Genomic DNA, 22,673 nt, shown 5'->3' with positions numbered 1-22,673 from the left:
TTGTCCATCCTTGTTCTATTCTCTGTCACTATTTTTCTAACCATGCTGAACACCCTCTCTGATGATGCATTGCTGTGTGGCACGCACAAAAGTGCTTTCATCAAATACACTAGATGGCAGTATTGTCCTGTTTAAGAGTGTCACAACATTGCTGTTTACGGCAGACGAACTGCTTTACGGTAGACGAAAACGTGACTGCTGTTGTTGTGTGTTGTTACCGCGCTGGGAGGACGTTAATGAAACTGCCTAACAATAAACCCACATAAGAAACCAACAACTCGCCCTCCATCATTCTACAGTTATAACGTGATTGGGCAGGCACGCCGTTTATATTGTGGAAAAGCAGACCTGAGTCCGCCTGAATTTCGGGAGATTTTCGGGAGATAATTTGTCCCGAAAGAGAGGCGCTGAATTTCGGAAGTCTCCCGGAAAATCCGGGAGGGTTGGCAAGTATGGACAAGGTGAGGGGGCTGGTTATGAATAACATAAAAACTATAACTTTTACATAAAAACAATAATAGGTCGACAAAACACTTTTGCGGCACAAACAAATGGGACAAGTTTGGGGAGATTTTAATAAGGTGGGGGTCTGGATGAGGTAATGTATTTTAGAATAACTTAAAGATCGTAACGGCACAAACAAAATATTTTGTAGCAACTTCACACTGGTAAATATTGTGATGCTTAGTCTGTTTTATATTATTGGTGTTGTACTGAGTAGCCGGGACATGCACTGACCTGTGTACTGCTTTCTTCACACAAATGACTATAACTTACAACCCCAGTTCTTTTTCAAATTGTACAAAAATATGATCACACCGTTGTCTCTTCTACCGCAAAAAAGCCAAACAGGCGTGTTAATACTGCTCCATTAACAATGGACCCCATAGCTTATCATTTCTATGGAGTACATACAGGCCAGGTTGCATCCATCCATCCATGCACGCACTGAGAGGTAGGCAGAAACTTGGTGTGCCGTTTGCAAGTTGTGTGGATTGCCATTTGAAGTGAGCGCTGAGATGTTCTGCTCGTCTGCCTGCTTAGGCTAAGTGAAGATAAAACCAGTCCTGGGCGCAGACTTGCAAAGCTGCACTAATCAGGTTATCATTGAGATGCACACACACATACTGTACACCAGAGTTGTGTGTGTCGTGTTCCCCTAGTGATGCTACAAGCTGGCACAAAGTGTTCCGCCTGCTACTTGGCATTTGAGCCCTCTGAGAGTTGAGTCATCCATCACATCAAGCATACACACAATTCACCACAATGTTTGTTAGGCATAAACCAATAAACACTAAAAAGTTGCATTAAACAAACAAATGCATGACAAAATGTTGGCATTTTGTGGCTTTTGTTTTTTGCTTAATTTCTCAGTGACTGATGAATAAATAAGAATGGCAAAATGCAGACATGCAAGGGGCTGGCTGGTCTTGTGCTGGATGAAACACGATTTAAAGGAGAACTGCACTTTTTTGGAATTTTGCTTATCGTTTACAATCATTATGAGAGACAAGAAGACAAAAGGGTTTGTTGTTTCGCATTCTTAGTAGAGATGTCCGATAATGGCTTTTTTGCTGATATCCGATATTCCGATATTGTCCAACTCTTAATTACCGATTCCAATATCAACCGATACCAATATATACAGTTGTGGAATTAACACATTATTATGCCTAATTTTGCTGTGATGCCCCGCTGGATGCATTAAACAATGTAACAAGGTTTTCCAAAATAAAGTAACTCAAGTTGGCATTGCCACATTTATTATTGAAGTCACAAAGTGCATTTTTTTTTTTTTGGCATACCTCAAAACAGCAGCTTGGAATTTGGGACATGCTCTCCCTGAGAGAGCACGAGAAGGTTGAGGGGGGGCTAGCGGGGGTTGTATATTGTAGCGTCCCGGAAGAGTTAGTGCTGCAAGGGGTTCTGGGTATTTGTTCTGTTGTATTTATGTTGTGTTACGGTGCGGATGTTCTCCCGAAATGTGTTTGTCATTCTTGTTTGGTGTGGGTTCACAGTGTGGCGCATATTTGTAACCGTGTTAAAGTTGTTTATACGGCCACCCTCAGTGTGACCTGTATGGCTGTTGACCAAGTATGCTTGCATTCGCTAGTGCGTGTGTCAAGCCGTAGATAGTATGTGACTCGGCCAGTACGCAAAGGCAGCGCCTTCAAGGATTAATTGGCGCTCTGCACTTCTTCCTGCGTCCGTGTACACAGCGAAGTTTTAGAAAGTCACAAATTTTACTTTTGGAAACAGATACCGATAATCTTGAAACCGATACCGATAATTTCCGATATTACTTTTTAAAGTATTTATCGGCCGATAATATCGGCGGTTCGATATTATCGGACATCCTACTCGTAACTCATGTATTTGCTTTAGACCTAAAGTGTAACCATCATCAAACTACCATCCCGGGGTACTACTGTAGTTTAGTGTAGGAAATCTGTTGTTGTTCAAGTGTGTTTGACATGCATCAGTTGTTGCTGCCGTTGCTTTAGACCTAAAGTGTGACCATCATCAAACTACCATCCCGGGGTACTACTGTAGTTTAGTGTAGGAAATCTGTTGTTGTTTGTTAAGTGTGTTTGACATGCATCAGTTGTTGCTGCCGTGAGCCTCACGTGTCCCAGAGTTGATCTCCAAGAATGGAAAAGGAGTGTTTGTCATTTTCCCACGATACTCCCCCGTCTGGAGGCCCCCGCCTGCTAAAGCTCAGCTCATTCTGTCAATTTGGTGAACTGGATCCCTGCCTGAGGCGGGACATACCTCCTGAAGAGGTGACCTCCCCCGTGCCACAGCTCGCTTCTTGTCATTTAGCATGTTTTTTTCCACTCCTTTACATAACCGATGATGTGTTGTGTTTTTTTCCTTCTTCTTCGAGCCTAACCGGGAATTGAGTCAATGTTTGATATGTTTTCTTCCCCGCAAGTCGCACACAGGCTCACGTCGCTAACTAACTGCGCACGTGTTGCTCAAGTGCGGGCTTGTGCCAGCGGTGCACATGTTTATGTATCTGGAGGCATGTTCCTCCTCCTATCTGGGACAAATCCCAGTCTGGCTCCAACATGGAGTTTCGATTGTGAGAGACGGGGCGGGCGACTCCTCCCTGTGAGCTCTTAATTAACTTGGGGCCGAGACCTCAGCACTGCTTCAATCAGAGTGGCCTTCAGAGGACAACAGTAGCAACACGAAAAGATAAAAAAATGTGCAAAGTTACACTTTGTAATCGTGTTTGAGCGAAATGTAGTACTAGTACGAAATAATTCCACTTCATTGTTCTTAGACCTTAGGGCAGTGGTTCTTAACCTTGTTGGAGGTATCGAACCCCACCAGTTTCATATGCACATTCACCGAACCCTTCTTTAGTGATAAAAATATATATATATTAGGGGTGTAACGGTACGTGTTTTGTATTGAACCGTTTCGGTACGGGGGTTGCGGTTCGGTTCGGAGGTGTACCGAGCGAGTTTCCACACGAACATATGAAGTAACCGCCTAAGCTAAAGTCTTAACATGCTGCTCTGCTTTCTGCCTCTGTCTCCTACACAGCACCCAGCATTGTCCCACCCACACAACCATCTGATTGGTTACAACCATAGCGGTAACAGCCAATCAGCAGTGCGTATTCAGAGCGCATGGGGTCAGTGCTTCTGCGGTAGGGTTAGCAGATAGGTGTTTAGCAGGTGAGCATCAGGCAGCCGACTCTCCCCAAATTAAAATAAACACCTCCCTGTCAACTACTAGTAACATCACCATGAGCCTGTTGACATTCTAGAAACAAACTGCAGCTCAGCTCACTCGCAGTCCTGGCTTGAGGTGAAGGCTAATTAGCTTTTAGCGTAACGTTAGCTCATTGTGCGGTGTGTGTGTGTGTGTGTGTGTGTGTGTGTGTGTGTGTGTGTGCGTGTGTGCGTGTGTGCGTGTGTGCGTGTGTGCGTGTGTGCGTGTGTGCGTGTGTGCGTGTGTGTGTGTGCGTGTGGTTAGTTACATTAATCATTAGTAATGTAGCAGCCTAGTTTTGAATGGCAGGGTCCCTGCTATCACATGTTGATAAAAATATAACATTTACATAATAAAAATCAACTACAGGCTTCCCAAATGCTTTAATAAATTAAGCATGATGAGTTGACTTGAAACTGTTTAATGTTGCACTTTTTATATGTAGAAGAAAAGTTTTGTCATTTTATTTAATCTGAGCAACAACTTGAGGCAGTTTAATGTTGATTAACGTGGGCAGAATTATTCTAGTGTTCCCAATGTTAAAAGGATAAAGCCATTATTTACACATTTGGTAAATAAATAACCAAAACATCTATATTTTGTTGTTTTCTTACTGTACCGAAAATGAACCGAACCGTGATTTCTAAACCGAGGTACGTACCGAACCGAAATTTTTGTGTACGGTTACACCCCTACTATATATATATATAAAAAATGTTTTCAAATTCAAGACAAAGTTATGTTTTTTTACTGGTGCACAAAATGAACCGTGCATGAACATCACCTTGTTCAAAGAGTGTTTGCATGAACTCACAACAAACTACACACCTGCAAATTAGAGGGAACATTGTTTGGGGATAGGGCTGGGCGATATGGCCTTTTATTAATATCTCAATTCTTTTAAGCCGTGTCACGATACACAATATATATCTCGATATTTTGCCTTAGCCTTGAATGAACACTTGATGCATATAATCACAGCAGTATGATGATTCTATGTGTCTACATTAAAACATTCTTCTTCATACTGCATTAATATATGCTCATTTTAAACTTTCATGCAGAGAGGGAAACCACAATTAAGCCAATTGACCAAAAGTGTATTTATTAAACAGTTATTAAGCAGTGACACAAACATTCATGTCATTTCAAAACAGAAAGTGCAAAATTGTCAGAGACATTTTAAAACAAGCTATTAGTGCACTTTTGTGCACGATGTCACTAAGATGACCTTATCAAAACAACACTAAATTAAAGTGCACTTTTTGTACAGAACGCAACTACAATAGTTTACAACAAATAAAGTGCACTTTTGTGCATGATGTATTTCAATAACTGTCAAATAAAAATGAGCTGCATAATAGGAAATCAAGTAGTGTATGCCCTTCGTTATGTGGTAGGTTACTGCGGGCGTTACCCCCTTCTGTTGTTGACTATTTTTTTCATACGGTGTTGATCTGGAAATGGTTGCTTCGGCATTTTGTTGGTGTGGCACCGGCCGTAGATGTCGACATGCGGAGTTTCAAGCACTCCTCATTCTCTAGCGGGTGACTTTTCAAATGATGCTACAAATTAGTAGTAGGCGCTACTTTTTGTAACAACGCTTTTTGTTCGACATGTTCCCGCTTGAAGCCAAACCATCGCCAGACGATGGACCCCGTGCTGTTTTTCCTAGGAATTAATTATTCTTTCATTTGTTACCAGATTCGCACCTTCTCTCTCTCGTATTACCACTCCGCATTAGCATCACAGCTCACGTTACCCATGCTGCTACCTCTCTGCTCCGCGAGGGCGTATGACGCGACAGTATGTGACGTATGTAAGAAGGTGCGCTTGTTTTATGTCTCTGTGAGAAGGAGAGACAAGAAAGAGTGAGAAAAGCATGTAGTGTAATGCCCGCAGATAAAAGCAACTGCGTGAGAACATATACTCGAATATCACGATATAGTCATTTTCTATATCGCATAGAGACAAACCCGCGATATATTGAGTATATTCGATATATCGCCCAGCCCTATTTGGGGGTATCAATAATACACCGATAGGGAGTACCGTATTTTTCGGACTATAAGTCGCAGTTTTTTTTCATAGTTTGGCCGGGGGTGCGACTTATACTCAGGAGCGATTTATGTGTGAAATTATTAACACATTACCGTAAAATATCAAATAATATTATTTGGCTCATTCACGTAAGAGACTAGACGTATAAGATTTCATGGGATTTAGCGATTAGGAGTGACAGATTGTTTGGTAAACGTATAGCATGTTCTATATGTTATAGTTATTTGAATGACTCTTACCATAATATGTTACGTTAACATACCAGGCACGTTCTCAGTTGGTTATTTATGCCTCATATAACGTACACTTATTCAGCCTGTTGTTCACTATTCTTTATTTATTTTAAATTGCCTTTCAAATGTCTATTCTTGGTGTTGGGTTTTATCAAATAAATTTCCCAAAAAAATGCGACTTATACATGTTTTTTTCCTTCTTTATTATGCATTTTTGGCAGGTTGGACTTATACTCCGGTGCGACTTATACTCCGAAAAATACGGTAGTATTTATTTACTCGATGAGTCGGTTTTGTCTTGAGCTCCGCGGCAGAGGCTCCGCCGAACCCCTGAGGCCGACTCACCGAACCGCTAGGGTTCAATCGAACCCAGGTTAAGAACCACTGCCTTAGGGTAAGGATAAGTAGTAATATTAGAATAAATATGTCATGTAGTCTGAATAAAGTTGTTTCTTTATTCATAAGGGGGGGGGGGGGGGTCGCAATAGTGTTTTTTTTTTTTTTTTGCAGGTTAATGTGAAAATTCCCTCACTAAGTTATTTATCTAATATTAATAACACCTTATAACCAATTGTAGAAAAAAAATTATTGAAATTGGGCTTAATTTTTTTCAAAAAAAAAAAGTACAGTTTGAAAATGAAAACATTACACTAATTTCTGGCAAAAACACACTTTCTTTTCTTGTAATATTTCAAATTAATCAGTGTAGATCTGCGATCAATGTGTGGGGGTGTGGCATAAATAGGCCCTTTTCCACCTAAGGCTCAGGAACATTTTGTTCCTGGAGCCTCTAGTTCCTGGAACTATAGGTTTCTGTCGAAGTGTGTGGTTTGTGTCTTCACCGCATTTCACAGTTCAGGTAGTTGATACAAATCAGACTGACGTATGGAGGCGTGGTTTGCTATATTTCTGCACTGATAACATGTAAATAAACAGACTATATTAGGTCACAGTGCTTTTACTTAAGTTTAAGTCAAACCAAAAATGTTAAAAGAGCCATATTGGACCAAAAATACAACAAAAAAAGGCAACACATGATTTAAGTGTCTATATTGGCTATATTACCTTACTATCAAAATGACTATGTGTTTCAGGCTGACACAAGTCTTCTTTGACAGAAATGTTGAAATGTAATATTTATCCGACACATTTTTACAACATTGGAAAACATTAGTACGTAACATGCTGGGTTCTCAGAGGGTGAGATAACTCCTGGAAATGGCCAAAGAAAAAATAGAATGGCCAAAAGTATAGATAGATGTGTGTGTCCAATTTGAAGGGATCGGCAGGCTGTCTTCTTCTAGTGGATTTATTACAATCTTTGCAAGCTGAGTAACGTTTGCTGTGGTCTGGAACAACATGGCACACAAACAACTATCAGAAAAGCAGACAATATTACATACAGAACGTGTCATGAGACATGCAAATATAAATTAAATACACAGAGGGCATAAGTAAAGGAAATTAAATTAGCTCAGATAGGCTCCAGCACCTTCCGCGACCCCAAAAAGGGACAAGCGGTAGAAAATGGATGGATGGATACCTACAAACAAGGTGTAATGATGCAATATGAACATACAGCTAACCTAAATAGCATGTTAGCATCAATTAGTTTGCAGTCATGCGGTGACCAAATATGCCTGATTAACACTCCAACAAGTCAATAACATCAACAAAGCTCATGTTTGAGCAATCACGCACAGCATAAAAAGTGTGGTGGACAAAATGAGACAAAGGAGTGGCATAAAACACGTCTTTCTGGGGCAGTGTCGGAGAAAGTTGTACATGTAAATAAACTACGGGGAGTTCAAGGTCCGCCGAAATTAGTAGGACAAAACGGCGCTCGCCAAATACTCTCATAAGTGTAGCATGTTTAATATCAACAGTGGGATTTCTAACAATTAAAGTTAAAGTACCAATGATTGTCACACACACACAAGGTGTGGCGAAATTATTCTCTGCATTTGACCCATCACCCTTTATCAATTAGGAAGGTTTGTGTCATGTTTGTCAACCTACAGCAACCATAATAAAACAAAAAATATAGTCTCCCCCCCCCCCCCCCCCCCCCCCATCTTTTTCCATTTTAGTACACTAGGGCGGGCGCTAAAGAGCCGCGGGATGCCGACACCTGGTCTAAGTAATTGAAATGCAAAGCAATAATATACAAAACAATATGAACAGAAAAAATAAAGTCTACCAAATTGTTCATAAAAAGTCAGGCTTTTGTCTGCAATGTTCAACAGTCAGAAAGTCGTCCTCTCAGTAAATGATGAATTCATGAGGGTCAGGCGGTTCCTTTTGGTCCATTTCAGCTGTCAATAACAAAATGATAAACGATAACACGAACACTTTCGGCCCAGAACAAGCTAGTCAGATTACTTCTAGACCTCCACCCCAGATCACACCTCACTCCTACCCACTTCTCCAAAGTGGGCTGGCTCAGGGCGGAGGACAGAGTAAAACAACTTGCACTGAGCCTTGTCTATAAAATCCGCTACACCTCCCTGATACCGAAGTACATGTCAAACTACTTCCTTAATGTAAATGACCGCCAAAACCACAACACCAGGGAGAGCTCCACTAACCACGTTAAACCCAGATTCCGATCCAACAAAGGTCTTGACTCATTCTCCTTCTATGCCACATCAATATGGAATGCACTCCCAACGGGTGTAAAAGAAAGGGCATCTCTATCCTCCTTCAAAAACGCACTAAAAGAACACCTCCAAGGCAACTACAACCCTTGACTAACACCCTCCCCCCTCCACATCCCACCTCCCCGGATTGTAAATAATCAAATGTAAATAATCAAATGTAGATACTTATTCTTATGCTTTCTGATCTCTCTCTCTCTCTATGTCCACTACTCGCTGTACATATCCTACCAAGTCAGTCCTACACTGTTCCAATGTCCATTTCTCTGATGATGCAATTGTTGATGACTGAAGTGTTGATATCCACCAAACCTAACCCCCTCCACACCCCACACCCCGGATTGTAAACAATTTAATGTACCGTATTTTTCAGACTATAAGTCACTCCGGACTATACGTCGCACTGGCCGAAAATGCACAATAAAGAAGAAAAAAACCATATACGTTGCACTGGAGTATAAGTCGCATTTTGGGGGGAAATTTATTTGATAAAACCCAACACCAAGAATAGACATTTGAAAGGCAATTTAAAATGAATAAAGAATAGTGAACAACAGGCTGAATAAGTGTACGTTATATGAGGCATAAATAACCAACTGAGAAGGTGCCTGGTATGTTAACGTAACATATTATGGTAAGAGTCATTCAAATAACTATAACATATAGAACATGCTATACGTTTACCAAACAATCTGTCACTCCCGATCGCTAAATCCCATGAAATCTTCTTCCTCGGTGTCGCTCCTGGTATGCGCCGCTAGCGTCCTTTCTTTCTGCTGCTCGATTGCCATTTTCTGGTGCATATTTCACTACGTCCAGCTTGTAATCTGCAGTATATGATTTCCTTTTCGGTGCCATTTTAGTTCAGTCCTTCTCAGTTTTTTTAAGTTACCGCAATTGTTGATGTGATCCATTTTAATAGCTCTGGCAGTAGCGTATAGCATATAGCAGTTAGCATTCCAAAACCCACAATGCACTTCTGCCATGACCCGCCCCCGCCGTATTCTTATTGGTTGGCATGTGAGTGACGATTGCTGCCATTTGCTTTGTCGCTCATGCGAATGAGATAAAGAATATTATTTAATATTTTACGGTAATATGTTAATAATTTCACACATAAATCACTCCGGAGTATACGTCGGACCCACGGCCAAACAAAAAAAAAACCTTGACTTATAGTCCGAAAAATACGGTATATACTCTGATGATTATCTTGTGTGATGACTGTATTATGATGATAGTATACAGTGTTTCCCACAGGGCAGGCATCTATTTGTGGTGGTGTGGTCGGGGGGGTGGGGGGTTGGCGTCGGCAGCGGCGATGACCAAGAAGAATGCGGAGTTGGAATATAATTACAACCCTTTATGTACATATTTATATACAGATTATAACAATTAGTTATTCACTGAAATATATTTATTAATTGTGGTTCTTACAAAAAATATATCTTATAAAATATAAAAGCTAAAATGTCTCTTAAAGCTCTGCCTTTTTAATTAGTGCACACTAAATAATTTAACTTTAGCCTTCTACTACAACCATATTATTTACCAGCAACATAAAGTGAAACAGAGGCAGAGGTGTCCTGCCACAGTCAGTCAACCTCCTCCTCCTCCTCCTGCTGCTGCTGAACAGGTCGCACTGGAGCTAGTCGCTCTATGTTTTGTCGTGGTCCTCTCTATAAGGCACATAAGAATATAAATTAGGACCCTTTTCATGAGAAAAATGCATTTCTGATCTGACCCTGCTTTATTTTTCAGTGTTTGCTGAGTCTCACCTGTTCCCTCCGCCCTAATGTTTCTACTTGCCCGACTTCTCAAATCTACTTGCCCCAATATTTTTACTTGTCCTGCCTAGGTTTTTTTCTGGCTGTGTAGTGCTCATGGCTTATATCTTACTAAAATCCTTCCCGTTGGCTATTTACAACACTACACAGTATTTATTATTATTATTATCTATAATTACATTTAAATGGCATTGCATACATGTAAAATTAAATGCTATTTCACATTATTTGACCAGTAGCAGTTACACCCATCTGAACAGGTCAGCCACATGTTTAAAGCCCGATCACAGTTGAAATCTTGAAATGAAGGGCCTTTAATGGCCAAAACATTAACCTGGACAACATTTTAACAGCTGGTTGGCTCAGATTTTATTCTTTTCATTGCATTCACATGCTGCAGTGGACAGTGGACATTTTAGCTTGAGTATTAATGTAGTATCTGAAGCACCGTCTCCACGTGTGTTTATTGACAACAGGGTTATAACCTGGACACGTTAGCTCGTCGGTATGAAAACAGGTGATTGTTATTACGTGCGTCTGCCCCGGCCCCAGAGTCAAACAGCGGCGGTGTTAATGAAGCAGCGTCAGGCTGCTCACCGTCAGTGAAACGCTCGGTGAAATCGCGGATTAACGTTATAAATAAATGATAAATGGGTTGTACTTGTATAGCGCTTTTCTACCTTGAAGGTACTCAAAGCGCTTTGACACTACTTCCACATTTACCCATTCACACACACATTCACACACTGATGGAGGGAGCTGCCATGCAAGGCGCTAACCAGCACCCATCAGGAGCAAGGGTGAAGTGTCTTGCTCAGGACACAACGGACATGACGAGGTTGGTACTAGGTGGGGATTGAACCAGGGACCCTCGGGTCGCGCACGGCCACTCTTCCACTGCGCCACGCCGTCACGTTAAATATATGACGAGCCGCGAGCGATGCAGCTATAACCTATCTACCTATAACATATATTACCCTCGTATTTTGATCCCGTCCGTCCCTCTTCTTCTTCTTCTTCTTCTTCTTCTTTTTCTTCTTCTGGCCCACCAGGTGAATTAAGTGCTATTGGCGGAGTTACAATGCATAGTAGGCTACCGCCACCTACTGCACCGGAGTTGTAACTACAAGGTACATTCACAGACAGAGTCCCATTGCTTTTATGAGCGGTCGAGCGAGTCAAAAGCCGAAAAATCCATTTGTGGCGGACTTAATTCTTTCGTGGCGGGCCGCCACAAATAAATGAATGTGTGGGAAACACTGGTATATATCTGTATCATGAATCAATTTAAAAGTTGAAAAACTTATTCGGGTGTTACCATTTAGTGGTCAATTGTACGGAATATGTACTGTACTGTGCATTCTACTAATAAAAGTTTCAATCAATCAATCAATAACGTTAGCTTGTTAGCAATACTTTCCAACCAGTGAAATACTTTGTATAGTTCAAGACTTACGGTCATTTGAAAACATCACTGCACATCATAATGGCAGCTACAGTTTCCATCTTAAAGCTCTAAATAAATGTCCGGGGGGCCAGATTGAAAAGCTTAACGGGCCTTAATTTGCCCTGGTCTGGAGTGGTAGATGAGAGTAGGGATGTCCCGATCCGATATTTGGATCGGATCGGCTGCCGATATTTGCCAAAAATTGCGTATCGGCAAGGCATGGGAAAATGCCGATCCAGATCCACATGCCCACACCATCAAAATGCTGAGGCAAAAATTTCCACATCAACACCGTATGAAAAAATTAGTGATTTTTTTAGTTGTGATTTCCTTCTCTGCATGAAAGTTTAAAAGTAGCATATATTAATGCAGTATGAAGAAGAATGTTTTAATGTAGACATGCAAGCCTTGAAAGAAAATTTAGAAAATCAAGACTACATTTCCTGCAAATGGGTGCATTTCTACCCTATATTTTAACTTTAGATTTATTCTCTTATCAAACTCTTTTGGCTGTCTTTTTGACACTTACATCCGGCGCCCCCCTCCACACCCTGGATTATAAATAATGTAAATAATTCAATGTGATTATCTTGTGTGATGACTGTATTATGATGATAGTATATATCTGATAGTATATATCTGTATCATGAATCAATTTAAGTGGACCCCGACTTAAACAAGTTGAAACACTTATTGGGGTGTTACCATTTAGTGGTCAATTGTACGGAATATGTACTTCACTGTGCAACCTACTAATAAAAGTCTCAATCAATCAATCAAAACACATAGAATCATCATACTGCTGTGATTATATGCATCAAGTGTTCATTCAAGGCTAAGGCAAAATATCGAGATATATATTGTGTATCGCAATATGGCCTTAAAATATCGCAATATTAAAAAAAGGCCATATCGCCCAGCCCTAGTTCAATGATGCCATTTCTGTTTGTCATGTATAATTTTGTCTATTTTGTGTTTATCCTGGAATAAACAGGTCAGTTTCTTGTTACCAACCATTGTGTATTATTCAAACTCCCCTAATTCAGCTGGCTAGTTGTTATCAAGAGTACTAAAACCCTTTTCAACATGATTCTGACAACTAAGTAGGCTAAATAACTTTAAACTTTAATACATGCTCGGATAGGCCAGTATCGGTATCGGTCAGTATCGGTATCGGATCGGAAATGCAAAAACAATATCGGTATCGGTTCGGAAGTGCAAAAACCTGGATCGGGACATCCCTAGATGAGAGTGTGCCAGTCGGCTGGTGACACCTGTGTGGTTGCCATGAAGGCGTTGAAGGAGAACGGCTGTCAGGCATCACGGAGCCTTTAGATACCAGCGAGCTGACTTGTTGACATTCCTGGCCTATCTCGCTCTTCCTGCCTGAGAAAAATAGACGGGGTGATAGATCCCAAGTACTTACGTCGCTGCTCTTCGTCACTCCTCGGCACACAAGAAGACAATTGAGCGCCGTTTTGAAAGCGGCACATTGTTCCGGCGGTAGTGGTGCTTGGCAGCGACGTTGCCGCCTTTACATGGATGACGGCAGCAGACCCCCTGCTGCTGCTGCATCAGCATGAGTGTAGTACTGCAGGTGTACACTGAGCAAATGTCTCTTTGTTCCCCGCCAAGTCGGAAACGTGGCAATTTACTGCATTAATCACAATGGATTAGCATTTCCCACTGCTTAGTCACGCTCAGAGAGGCCTGCTTCAAAGGGCCAGCTGCATGAGCCACCACTGTGAATCTCACACACACACCAGCCCACCCCGGGCCCCTGCTCTCACACCACAGCAGCAGACGCACGTCATGTTCTAACTGTGTGGCTTCTTTCTTAGGCCGTGGATAGAGATGTTCTTTGTTTACCTGTGACATCCTCTACAGCGGCTTGCTCACTCTCTCTGGTGCAAACGCCAGGCAGAGTGTACTGTCAACAATGGCTGCTCGTGTGTGGAAGTGCTTGATAAGTGCCGTGGCAGCACTTTATTATTACACCTAGCATTTTTAGTCTGGTTAAAACGGACTCTAGAATGTGTGCTATGCTGCTTTCATTCATTTTGGTTTAGTTCTCAATTATATTTTGGCATGCCCCCCTTGGGGACATAATTTTTTTCCACATCTGCCCTAAATTGAAATACAATTGAGAACCTGATAATATTCCATCCATCCATTTTCTACCTCTTGTCCCTTTTGGGGTCGCGGGGGGTGCTGGAGCCTATCTCAGCTGCATTCGGGCGGAAGGCGGGGTACACCCTGGACAAGTCGCCACCTCATCGCAGGGCCAACACAGATAGACAGACAACATTCACACTCACATTCACACACTAGGGCCAATTAAGTGTTGCCAGTCAACCTATCCCCAGGTGCATGTTTTTGGCGGTGGGAGGAAGCCGGAGTACCCGGAGGGAACCCACGCAGTCACGGGAATAACATGCAAACTCCACACAGAAAAATCCTGAGCCCGGGATTGAACTCAGGACTACTCAGGACCTTCGTATTGTGAGGTACATGCACTAACCCCTCTTCCACCGTGCTGCCCAACCCGATAATATTAAATTATTTATTCTTCTGTGCAAACGACTCCGCGTTGCTGGTACCAGCATCAACAGTCCATCCGGAAAGTCTTCACACTTTTTTCCACTTCGTGTTATGTTACAACCTTTTTTAAAATGGAATAAATACATTTTGTCCTGAAAATTCAACACACAATACCCAATAATAACAATGTGATTTATTTTTTTTTATATTAGCAACTGTATTAAAAATTAAAGACACAAAAATCCCATGTAAATCAATCAATCAATCAATGTTTATTTATATAGCCCTAAATCACAAGTGTCTCAAAGGGCTGCACAAGCCACAACGACATCTTCGGTACAAAGCCCACATAAGGGCAAGGAAAAACTCACCCCAGTGGGATGTCGATGTGAATGACTATGAGAAACCTTGGAGAGGACCGCATATGTGGGTAACCCCCCCCCCCCTTCTAGGGGAGACCGAATGCAATGGATGTCGAGTGGGTCTGACATAATATTGTGAGAGTCCAGTCCATAGTGGATGCAACATAATAGTAAGAGTCCAGTCCATAGTGGGGCCAGCAGGACACCATCCCGAGCGGAGACGGGTCAGCAGCGCAGAGATGTTCCCAGCCGATGCACAGGCGAGCGGTCCACCCCGGGTCCCGACTCTGGACAGCCAGCACTTCATCCATGGCCACCGGACCTGTGCCCCCCCCCCCTTCCACAAGGAAGAGGGGAGCAGAGGAGAAAAGAAAAGAAACGGCAGATCAACTGGTCTAAAAGGGGGGTCTATTTAAAGGCTAGAGTATACAAATGAGTTTTAAGATGGGACTTAAATGCTTCTACTGAGGTAGCATCTCTAATTGTTACCGGGAGGGCATTCCATAGTACTGGAGCCCGAATAGAAAACGCTCTATAGCCCGCAGTCTTTTTTTGGGCTCTGGGAATCACTAATAAGCCGGAGTTCTTTGAACGCAGATTTCTTGCCGGGACATATGGTACAATACAATCGACAAGATAGGACGGAGCTAGACCGTGTAGTATTTTATACGTAAGTAGTAAAACCTTAAAGTCACATCTTAAGTGCACAGGAAGCCAGTGCAGGTGAGCCAGTATAGCCGTAATAGGACCAAACTTTCTTGTTCTTGTCAAAAGTCTAGCAGCCGCATTTTGTACCAATTGTAATCTTTTAATGCTAGACATAGGGAGACCCGAAAATAATACGTTAGAGTAATCGAGACGAGACGTAACGAACGCATGAATAATGATCTCAGCGTCGCTAGTGGATAAAATAGAACAAATTAATAAATAAAATAAGTATTCACAGCCTTTGATGCACCTTTGGCAGAAATTACAGCATTCAAGTATTTTTGAATATGATGCCACAAGCTTGGCACACCTCTCTTTAGAGAGTTTTGCCCATTTCTCTTTGCAGCACCTCTCAAACGTCATCAGATTTGAATGGGAAGAGTTGGTTTTCATCCAGAATGTCTCTGTACATTGCTGCTTTCATCTTAGTCTAGCCAGGGAGGTGACCAAGAACCTGACGGTCCCTCTATCAGAGCTACAACTTTCCTCCTGTGAAGAGAGGAGAACCTTCCAGAAGGACAATCTCTGCAGCAAACCACCAATCAGGCTTGTTTGGTAGAGTGGCCAGACGGAAGGCATTTCTTGGTCAAATAAGTTTTCCAAAATGCACCTGAAAGACTCTCAGACCATGAGATAAAAAAATATTTGGAAGATTGAAGTCTTTGGCTTGAATGACAGGCGTCATGTTTGGAGGAAACCAGGCCAATACCATCCCTACAGTGAAGCATGGTGGAGGCAGCATCATGCAGTGGGGGTGTTTTTCAGCGGCAGAAACTGGGGGATGAGTCAGGATAGAGGGAAAGATGAATGCAGCAATGTAGAGAGACATCCTGGATGAAAACCATTGCCTACTATCCAATCTGATGGAGCTTGAGAGGTGCTGCAAATAGGAATTGGCAAAACTGCCCAAAGATAAGTGTGCTAAGATTGTGGTTAAAACATTTTTTTTTCAAATTGTCGTTTTGGGGTATTGTCTGTAGAATTTTGAGGACAAAAATGGAATAAGTCTGTGGTAAAAAGACAAGCACTGTGAATACTTTGTGAATGCACTGTAATGCCACCTAGCTGACGACGTGTGTAGTGCCACCCCCTGACACCTTACCATGCCCGCCCAACTACATGCAAAGTGCTGGTCTAATGATTATACAACTTTTGGGATTTCATATGTAAAAACAAATACTAGAAGGTCATATATATTTTAGAAACTCAGGAACAGGATCAAAGTGGGTGTACTACATGTCCTCCCATTAAATCATCCGTCCATCTGTTTCAGTTTATCTGAGGTCGGGTCGTGGGGGCAGCAGCCTCATCATATAAGGTGGTACGGGCTTCTGGTCTGGATGCCCCACTAGACGCCTACCGGGGGAGGTTTTTAGGGCATGTCCTACTTGTAGGAGACCACGGGGAAGACCCAGGACACGTTGGGGAGACTGTCTCTCCCAGCTGGCTTGGAGCGCCTCGGAATCCCCTGGGAGGAGCTGGACGAAGTGGCTGGAGAGAGGGGAGGAGGGGAAACCGAGTAAATCAATGGTTCTCAATTATTTTCTGTCACGCCCCCTCTAGGAAACAAAAAATGTTAAACCCCCTGAATTGAAATCCTAATGAGAACCTGCCAGTACAGTGGACTGGACAGTGGGCTGTCGTAGTTTGTGGGGCATTAGCTTTGATGTCTGCTCCGAAGAACGTGTTGGCGAGAAGTCGGAGACAGGAGTGGTGGAACATTGACATGAGTTCCTAAAAATATTTATTTTGTCTATTTTATACAGTCTATTTTGGCGAATAAGTATGACATTTATTGCTATCTGATTGCGTATTGGTCCGATGAACGCAACCGGTTCAGACTGCTGTTGCAATCTTTACATACCCTTTTTATATCCACACACAAAAGAGGCATAGGTCGGGTTTGAAAAATTTGCAATTGCACTGTTCACAATGACATGAAAAAATCCGATACAGGTCACATATGGTCAAAAAATATTCAAAATTGGCCTGCAGTGTGAACAATGCCTATGATTAATTGAGAGTATTACAGTTGAGAAAAATACTAGAGCAAATGCAAACCAAGAATGAACACACCCTAATTGTTAAAGTTGTGATCCCTTGCCATTCAGTTTTTACGAAGAATTCTCAATGATATTTATTTTGTTCCACAGGCAGAACCCAAAGACAGAGTCTCGTCCACAAGCGAAGACTCCCTCCCTGGCATCCACGCTTTCAAAGCAGACCCGCTGAGCCGCCCTCGACCACTCAGCGATCTCTATCCATATGCGGGTCAACCTGAAAAAAGCCCCGTCCCATATCTGCTGTCAGGCTGCAGCGCCCAGGTGCAGCCAGTGACCTTGGGCTCCGTGGCGGACGAGTACCGTCCGAACGGCGCCACGTCCTCCTCCGCCTGGTCCAACGCGGTCAGAGCTAAAGTCGAAGGAAACCCGGCCTCCGCCTCGAGAATCATGAGGCTGTTTTCCAGCTCCAGGAAGAGCCCCTTTCCCGCTACGAGTCCCACCGTCGACGGTGCCGCCGGACTTCCTGGGCTTGGTGTTGTGGATTCTTTTAAAAAGCTGCGCTCGTCTGTCTTCCAGGGAATTCAAAATCGAGGGACGACCTGTCAGGAAACTGGTAATGGCGTAACTGTCACGAACTCTGACCTGAATCAGATTGATTCTGCTGACTTGAAGCTTGAAGAAGCTCCCGGTGGAAACTTTAATGAGAATCGTTTGTCTGCAAGTCATTACAGCTCAGATATTGACGACAACGATGATGATGATGATGGTGGCGGTTTTCAACGGAATTCTTGCTTCTCCAGGAGCATCAAGAGAGCATACGGTGCAGGACGCATCACTCTGCTGGACATGGACGAGGACACCCGAGCAGGAAGTAGCGTTTCCGCTGACTGCAAGAAAGCGGAGCAGGGGTCAAAGACCGAAAACTCAGACGTGAAGGTGCTGAGCAGACTCAGCAAAAGCGCCGACAACCTTCACATATTTAAAGCACCTTTTAGACGCAAGGCCCCAACGCAAGGCGTGCCGTCTCCGCAGGAAGACCCCCAGAGGACAAGCATGTCTAACGGGACTGAACGCATCCAGAGGACAGCCAGTGCGTCCTCAGTGGACTTGAGAGGACGCGCTCGCATGAAGAGCCCAGTCACGGTTAAGGGACAGGTGCTTAAGCTCGTTGGCAGCATGACCGACCTGAGCGTCCTCCGCCGACAAAGCCCCTCTCCTGGCCCTGCTCCGCCCAGTCACATGACGCCCCTGAGCCGGCTCCACGACGACTATTCCCGACGCGTACCCTGCCGAGCCGCTAGCGAGCGACAGCCCCGGCCCTTGCCGGTCAGAGCTCGGGTGTTGTCCTCGGAACACCTCTCACTGGTTCACCACGCGCATCCTGATCGGGACGTCATCACCCACCAGGTCTCCGTGGAACCCCGACCGAGATCTATGACTATCACCACGTGTGGCTTTGAAGAAGAGTTTCCTGATGACCAGAAAGACCAAGGTGAAGTTGGCCAGCTAGCAACCAAGGTAATATGCTCAATGAAATACATTGTAGTTGTCTACAAGCATTTCTCACTGGACATAGTACTCATGCGGTTCTGAGCTCAAAGTATTGAGTTACCTCAGCGAGGAGGTTATGCAGTCGCCAGGGTTTAGATGTCAGTCAGTTAGTTTCTCACTGAGTTAGATTGTTTTTCAGTTAGTTTCTCATTGAGTTCATTCGTTTATCAGCTGTTTTTTCAGCTAGTTAGTTTGTCAATTAGTTTCTCATTGAGTTAAATTACTAGTTTGTCAGTTTGTTCGTCAGTTAATTTGTTTATCAGCTTGTTAGTTTGGTAGTGAATTAGTTTCTCATTGAGTTAAATAACTAGTTTGTCAGTTCGTTTGTTCGTCAGTTAATTTCTCATTAAGTTAGTTTGTTTTACGTGTAGTTTATTTGTCAGTTAGTTTGTTTGTCTGCTAGTTATCAACCTAGCTCATCGTATGGTCGGACTTTGATGAAACTTTCAGTACCTGTCAGAAATGGGATAAGGAACAAGGGATTTGATTTTGGTGGTAATCCAAATCGACGTCTAAATACTTTACCTTTCTAGTTTATTTTATGTCGGCAGTTATTGTTCTTTTTTTATTGTCTGCACAAACACTGGAAGGAAGAAAAGATGGCATCAAAATTCGACCTTGTTTCCGACTTAAACTTAATATGACGTCTGCAATAGAGATCGACCGATTATCGGTGCCGAGATTTGCCAATTTGACGTATATCAGTATCGGCCTCTATATCGGTATCTTTTATTATTTTTAACAACTACAACATAACGACTTAAACAAATACAATATAAACATACATATAATAACAGTATTTTAAAAAAAATTATAATATTTAGACCCCCACTTTCTGTTCCTTCTGCAATGTTGCTTGTACAGAGTATCTCTTCTGCTGAGCTTTCCAAACTTCCATTTTTTTTGCCGGGAAATCCAGTTTTTGTCCTCTTTTTTTTCCCCAGCGTCATACGGTTCTGTTTTGTTTGTTTCGCTACTGCAACGAACAATCCTTCATCCACATCAAGGAGTGTGGGCTCATTAAAGGAGAGTTTCAGATTCAGTCATTCAATCAAATAACACTATAGAGATGGATTGACATGAAGACAGGAAATTCTACATCTCGGCCAAAAATCCCAACTTTGTGTAAATATATTGATACATAGGAGATTATTATATAAGTAAAGAAAAGCAGGCAGCAGCTCACACATTATCATACTTTCTGTAACATCCAGGAAGAAATGTCAGCCGTCTTGAAACATGTCTCAACTATAAGACAAATCCGAATCCTACTCCAAGGAACTTCTAATGGCAATCGTCGAGTGCTACGCTGTAGGTTTCTCTTGTTTATGCTTCTTGCAAGATGGTTTACTCAGTAATTATGCCACATTTCACTGATGTCAATTAGCCAAATGTATTTGTAAAGTAACGCAGCAATATTTTCGTCGAGTCAGGACAGATTGTGTTGACATTACCCTGCTAAAATTTCTAGTTTGACCGCACGGACCACCATCGAAATAATTATTTATATTATTACATTATACATGGTATAGGCCTATTTTGATGGCAAGCCAAGGCCAACAGTAAAATTACCGCCACATTTCGTTCAGCATAACTCCATGTTGCATCCAACCTGACGCACTGCATTCTCTTCCATGTACGCACATCACCATCTTTCAGTGCAGAGTGCTATTCTATGAGCCAACCCACGTTACGTGCCTGATGCACATACAGTACCAGAAACCGCATTTAGCCGTGCTAATGTTGGAACGCATTTCCTCAGCGTACCAACATGGAGAACGAAATAGGCACTGACACTACACATATCCACAAAACGTAAATGCCTGACTTACCTATCAAGGAGGAAATTAGCAAGTTTGACTTCAGATGAAAACATCTTCTCCGCCTTCAATCGTCTCCATCTTTCAAAGGCATCCTCGTTTTGTGCCTGGCTTTGTCATGAATAAGTTAAGAATCGTAACGACGCCTTTTAGATTGACTAAGGTCTGACATGTTTAGTAACTTAACCAGTGGCAGTAGCTCAACGAAGAGTGCGGTGCGTAACTGGCAACCTGGATGTGACACACTCACAAACTTTCTCATTGGTCAAACGGTAGAGGGTGGGGCATCAAAATGAAAACAATAACAATATTTCGGGGCTGTAAATCTAATTCAGGCTGAACTACTGTTATCAGTTATAGAGGTATTCGAAAAGAACATGATTTATTAATGCCTTTTGACATATCAGGGCCATTTGATGATGACTTGACATGAAATTATTACATATTGCACCTTTAAATATAAGATACAGAATTTGAGTTTTTGGGTCACCGCTTGCCAAAGCACTGGAGAGAAGCACTGATGTATACAATTAATTAAATAATGCAAATAATAATTTACCAGAACATGTTGTTTCGTAAATGTTAATTTGAAATAAAAGTATTATAGTATTCGGTATAGCTCGGTTGGTAGAGTGGCCGTGCCAGCAACTTGAGGGTTCCAGGTTCGATCTCCGCTTCCGCCATCCTGGTCACTGCTGGTGTGTCCTTGGGCAAGACACTTTACCCACCTGCTCCCAGTGCCACCCACACTGGTTCAAATGTAACTTAGATATTGGGTTTCACTATGTAAAAGCACTTTGAGTCACTAGAGAAAAGCGCTATATAAATATAATTCACTTCACTACACCACTGATACTTTGTTTACTGCAGAATTTTTGTGATGACAAACAAAATGAAAAAATAACTTTGAGGCAAAAAAGTTGTTGTCTTTACCCCCACAAAACGTACTGAAAAAGAAGCAAAACCATGGCCCTAAAACCAGGTACAGACTGTAGCGTGGGTTACCTGTCGTGTTGCACTTCTAGTAAACACAGTTTATATATATATATATATGAACTAAATGACTGTTGTCAGCTGTTAGCATATATTACCTCCAACAAACATGGCGGACATGTCTGTTACAGGATACTGCAGTAGTAAACAGTAGGGATGCACCAGTACTCGCTATAATCCTGCACCGGACAATTCGCTTTAATAAAAAACAAACAAAACAAAAAAACGTGATATTAACAGAGATCATATGATATGAAAAACTTAAATCATGATAAAAAAAATTTGCCATATCGCCCAGTCGTACTTTGACCTAAAATATTGGTCAAAATGGTGACGATTTTTGCATTTATTGTAATTAAGAAGCACACTATGGTGGTAAAATAAGTCTAAAAAAATTCATTAAAAACAATTAAAACTAAATTGTGTTTTATATATACATATACGGAAAAGGGTGGAATGCCATCTTCGGGTTGGGGAGGAGACCCTGCCCCAAGTGGAGGAGTTCAAGTACCTCGGAGTCTTGTTCACGAGTGAGGGAAGAGTGGATCGTGAGATCGACAGGCGGATCGGTGCGGCATCTTCAGTAATGCGGACACTGTATCGATCCGTTGTGGTGAAGAAGGAGCTGAGCCGGAAGGCAAAGCTCTCAATTTACCGGTCGATCTACGTTCCCATCATCACCTATGGTCATGAGCTTTGGGTTATGACAAGATCACGGGTACAAGCGGCCGAAATTAGTTTCCTCCGCCGGGTGGCAGGGCTCTCCCTTAGAGATAGGGTGAGA

The 22,673-nt window shown here is 42.4% G+C and overlaps 1 protein-coding gene across 2 annotated transcripts in view; it reads left to right on the top strand.

Moving 5' to 3' along the window:
* The window catches only part of spata13 (spermatogenesis associated 13), a 66,675-nt gene that overhangs the window by 19,275 nt on the left and 24,727 nt on the right, over nt 1-22,673 (top strand). For both annotated transcript variants that reach the window (XM_061965082.2, XM_061965080.2), the window contains exon 2: nt 17,676-19,043. In XM_061965082.2, the coding sequence (XP_061821066.2) occupies nt 17,676-19,043 (1,368 nt within the window). The remainder of the gene's footprint in view (nt 1-17,675; nt 19,044-22,673) is intronic.

Source organism: Nerophis lumbriciformis, linkage group LG07 (assembly GCF_033978685.3).
Source record: "Nerophis lumbriciformis linkage group LG07, RoL_Nlum_v2.1, whole genome shotgun sequence".
NCBI lineage: Eukaryota > Metazoa > Chordata > Actinopteri > Syngnathiformes > Syngnathidae > Nerophis > Nerophis lumbriciformis.
Note: the sequence above shows the minus strand (reverse complement) of the source record. Positions and strands in the feature narration are given on the sequence as shown.